Genomic DNA, 4,886 nt, shown 5'->3' with positions numbered 1-4,886 from the left:
ATTATTTTACATCTCAAAGCTTGTATATCTTTTTTTTTTTTACAAAAAAAGAAGATAACTCTATGGATGTCTAGTTACATCGGTGCCTAATTTTGATTTACTTATGGATAAAAGCTATAACGAACATACACTCATCTATCTTAATCATTACTATACTACTATATTGTGGAAATAAACATAGATCAAGAAGAATCTATTGAACCATCAACGATAAAATCGTTTCTGGTAATAAGGTCTGTAACTGGACGCCAATTCGCGAGGGAAAGGTCAAATTAGGACCGATTATTATGCCCTAGCAGATTTTCTTAATGCCATTTCAGCCAATGATTGATAGAATTACCCTAAATATACGAAAGGCTTGGAAGCTACTCGTATATTTATTTTGTAAATGTCTCAAAAACAGTTATAAAATCTTTAAATTTGTCAGAAATTTTGTACTAGTTGGTGAAAAGTTAAGATAAGATAAGATAACATATACTTGACTCATCCAAAAACATGGAAATTCGTTTACAGACGTGACATGCATGAAAATGTATAAACACAAAGTTGAGAATCTTTGGCAACAATGTATATATATATATATATATATATATATATATATATATATATATATATATATATATATATAATATGCAAATGCACAAAAATGTAAAAATATACAACCAAGAACCAATAGCAACACTTTATATATTAATTTGATAAATTGAGATAGGCCATACCTCTGGCAAACATGTGCTGTACGGAACAACGTTAACCCCCAACCTTATAATTTGTTTAAAAAGAGAATATTCTTCTTCCTCTTCTTCTTCTTCTTCTTCTTCTTCTTCTTCTTCTTCTTCTTCTTCTTCTTCTTCTTCTTCTTCTTCTTCTTCTCTTTCTCTTCCTCTTGATCTTGTTCTTGTTCTTCTTCATCTTCTTTTTCGTCATTTTGTTCCTCTTGTTCTTGTTCTTCTTTCTGTTCTTCTTCTACTTCTTCTTCCTCTTTTTCTCCTTCTTCTTCTTCTTTTTTTTCTTCTTCTTCTTCTACTTCTTCTTCTTCTTCTTCTTCTTCTTCTTCTTCTTCTTCTTTCTTCTTTCTTCTTCTTCTCTTCTTCTTCTCTTCTTTCTTCTCTTCTTCTCTTCTTCTTCTTCTTCTTCTTCTTCTTCTTCTTCTTCTTCTTCTTCTTCTTCTTCTTCTTCTTCTTCTTCTTCTTCTTCTTCTTCTTCTTCTTCTTCTTCTTGATCTTCTTGTTTTCTTGTTCTTCTTCTTGTTCTCTATTGTTGTTGTTGTTGTTGTTGTTGTTGTTGTTGTTGTTGTTGTTGTTCCCTACTTTTCTAGTCAGTTGAATGGGAGAAAGATATCAATTATTTATTAATGTTCACCTACCATAACGATGTGATGTCAAATCTATAATTAATGATGTCTTTGTAATTAGTGAGATTTGACGGAAAATTTTCTTACGAACAGCCCAGACATGAATGTCATTTTTTGTTCTGAAACCTGCTTGATGATTTGTTGAAATATATGGAAGGTTTCTTTACAAGGTATACGACTCACATAAAAAAGTTGTGCCTAGACCTTACGGCTTATTAAGGAATTGAGTTTGGTGATTCGTCAAAATTAGATAAACCTTTAAATTCATTTTAATATTAACTCTTCTTATGATAGTCTTAATTTGATCATATCATAGAACAGAATCAGTGAGGAACTGGTTTATTAAATCAAAGACAATCTTTTATCCAAGATGGCTTTTGCCAGCAGTTGGCTCGAGATGATTACCATGATGTATCTTTATCCAATATTTTCATTATTAGTGGTTGCATCCTGCCAGGATGCGATTTCGTCAAAGTTTTTGAAAGAACACGTCTTATGTGACTTATCAGATAGAATTAAAAGGGAATGTACCATTGAAGTAGGGAATTCTCGGAGTCTGGTAGATTGCATGTTGCTTTGTGGCTCAGACAAGTCTTGTATTGGAGCCAGTCTGGATAAGAATGGAATGTGTATTCATCACAAAGAGTGTCCTTTTATCTCTGGCTGTACAATAAAAAACAATGACCACAATTATATGACTAAACATTGTGCTCATGGGACATTGGACTTGACGACCCATTCATGCAATTGTGTAGACGGTTTTTTCGGTGAAAGATGTAAACAGTGTCACAAAAAATGCAAGGATCTTCTCGGAGCCAATTACAAAACAGGGGACCACCGCGTTTATCTCGATCCAGATCACAATGGGTTGAAGCCTTTTCTTGTTCAATGCAGCCTGGTCACATCGATATCTTATGCTCATTATAACATTTTAAGAAACGATGGCACGACGTCTTTCAACAAAACATGGAATGAGTACGTGAATGGTTTTTTTGATCAAAAATACTACTGGGCCGGACTATACGCCTGGCACAGACTCTCCAAGGTCGGTTGCAACACAACTGTCATGATATACTCTTTTCGTTCGAGAGACAATAATCCAATTGTTTATCGACTATATCACGATTTTAAAGTTTCAAGCGAAGATACACAATATAGATTTACCACATCAGGCTCGTTTGGCTTAAACAAAAGGAATCCTCCACCTGGAACATATTTTGGTAACTGTCTTTCTCCAATACAAAACGTTTCATTTTCTACCTGGGATGCCGACCACGATGAAGACGCAGACAAAAACTGTGCGGCAAACGCTGGATCTGGCTGGTGGTATAGGGGATGTAACAACTCTTGTAACATGCTGGGACTTGGACTCCAGTACTGGAACACAAAGCCTAAACATCAGCTATTCTCTTTAATTGGGGTGGACATGGATCTCTTCTCATCTGAGCTTGGACAGTTCAGCGTGTATGTAACGGACACTTGTTAATCACGCATTCCAAGTTAATCGTGAGATGTATTTTTGATGCCTCTAATAATCTTAAACACCATAACGTATATGCATTAAACTTAAAAATAGTCTTTGAATTTTCAATATCTATCAATTTTTTTCATGTATGTAAGGGACACTTGTTAATCACACATTCCAGGTAAATTGTGAGATGTATTATTCATGCCTCTAATAATCTTAGACAACATAACGTTTATGCATTTTCATCTGAGTTTGGATTATTAACCATTTACATAGAAGGCAAATGTTAATCACCCATTCTAAGTAAATAGTAAGAGGCATTATTCATGCCTCTAATAATCTTAAACAACATAAGGTTTATGCACGAACCCTCTCCCTTCCACTTATTGGAAAATCGTCACATTTGTTACGATGCAGCCGTCACTTTTCTCATCCAGATTTCATTTATTTTTTTCTATAGCGATAAAAACTTGACATTCTGTAATAGAGTTTATATTGTCAAACAATATTACGTAGAAATGTGCTTGTTGCTTTTATGTTTGAGTAAGATATGTCTGTTTTGTGTTGAGTGGGTGTGAAGTTTTGGGGAAAATTTTGAAAATGACTGGTAATTTAATGAGAAGGGTAAACTTAAAATTAGTCTTTGCAGTTTCAATATCTATAAATTTACTCATGGATAATATCAGTATCTTTATATCTATTTTTCCAAATTTGGACTTTTAAGATTGTTTAATTTTTATCTTTGTATCTTATGGTGACAAAAACCCAACCGATGTACTTATTACTTCCAGACAGATAAGGCAAAGAACTAATAGTCTAATAGTGACCAAATAACATCAGTGGCGACTTTCCACCAGCCCCACATGCACACAATGTGTTTTCCCCCAATATACAACCCTTTGTTTTATGACAGAAGAATCATTTATATATAAACAGGTATTTATGTATGAAGGCAATTTAATGCTTAAATAGTACGAGGCATTATTCCGGCCCCTATCTTTTTCTTACATTAAAATAATGGCTATAGATTTAAAATTGAGGGTAGTGTTTGAAGTTTGCATTTCTCTTTACTTATAGAAGATATCAGTGGCATGATTAATTTTGCTGTTGTTGGAGTTTAGAGTTGTTAGAATATTTAATATCTATGTCTTTATACCTTATGGTGACAAAAACTCTACCAAAGTAGTTATTTAGCTCCAAGTCAGAACATAAGCACAATGATAATCTCAATTTTTACATTGGATTCATAACAACACCCGCCGCTGTGCTGTGAGGCATTGAGCAAGTCACCTCGCCCTAGCTCAACTTGTGGCGCTGCACTGCGGCTAACGCCTGGGTTGTTCCAGTCTTTCATTGGAATAGACTCTTGAGACAAATTTCCCCTATGGGATCAATAAAGAGAATTTTATTCTTCTATTTTTTTTTCTTTTTTTTTTTTTTTTTTCAAATTTGATTTTATAATGAACAATTTTCAATACCTGTAATAATTTATCTTCCATAACTTTTTAGGATTTATGATTTATAAACTGGTCGGTAAATGTTGCCAAGAATAAATGCATGGTATTTGAACCAATTAAAAATAATGTTTGACAAAGAAATGCTTCGTCTGAGACTTTCGTTGGATTATATGCACTTATGATTTATTCAATCATGAACGCTTTTCAATAACGTCAATAGTTTTTATTGGCTATTTTGGTCTTTACAATGCAATATGGATGTTTTATTTTTCTTGCATAAAAAAATAAGTAAAAACTGTCTGTAAATCTTTAATGAAAAATTTTGCTCAGTCTTTTCGCGAGATTCACACTACGATCTACCTAATCACATTATGATTAAACAACAAAGTGATGTTATGAATCAGAAAATGGCCGACATTCATGTGAACGTAAAAGTCATAACAAAATTACTCAAAGGCTTAAATACCTTAAAAAGCAACTGGGCCAGATGGAATTCCAGAACGACTTCTCAAAAATTGTGCCGATGAGATTGCCTCGGTACTATCACTTATATTCCAATGCTCATTAGACCAAGGAGTTGAGACAAATGATTAGAAGTAGGCTGACA

At 33.5% G+C, this 4,886-nt stretch overlaps 1 protein-coding gene across 1 annotated transcript; it reads left to right on the top strand.

Moving 5' to 3' along the window:
- Positions 1-1,301: 1,301 nt before the first annotated feature.
- On the top strand, positions 1,302-4,622 carry LOC144969554 (fibrinogen-like protein 1). Its single transcript, XM_078908695.1, has one exon. It carries the CDS (start codon positions 1,725-1,727, stop codon positions 2,838-2,840), a length of 1,116 nt encoding a protein of 371 aa, XP_078764821.1. The 5' UTR covers positions 1,302-1,724; the 3' UTR covers positions 2,841-4,622.
- Positions 4,623-4,886: the final 264 nt, after the last annotated feature.

The sequence above is a fragment of the Berghia stephanieae genome, chromosome 3 (assembly GCF_034508935.2).
Source record: "Berghia stephanieae isolate SIO BIC M18660-M18661 chromosome 3, UCSD_Bste_1.3, whole genome shotgun sequence".
NCBI classification, from domain to species: Eukaryota; Metazoa; Mollusca; class Gastropoda; order Nudibranchia; family Aeolidiidae; genus Berghia; species Berghia stephanieae.
This window is presented reverse-complemented; position numbering and strand designations above follow the sequence as displayed.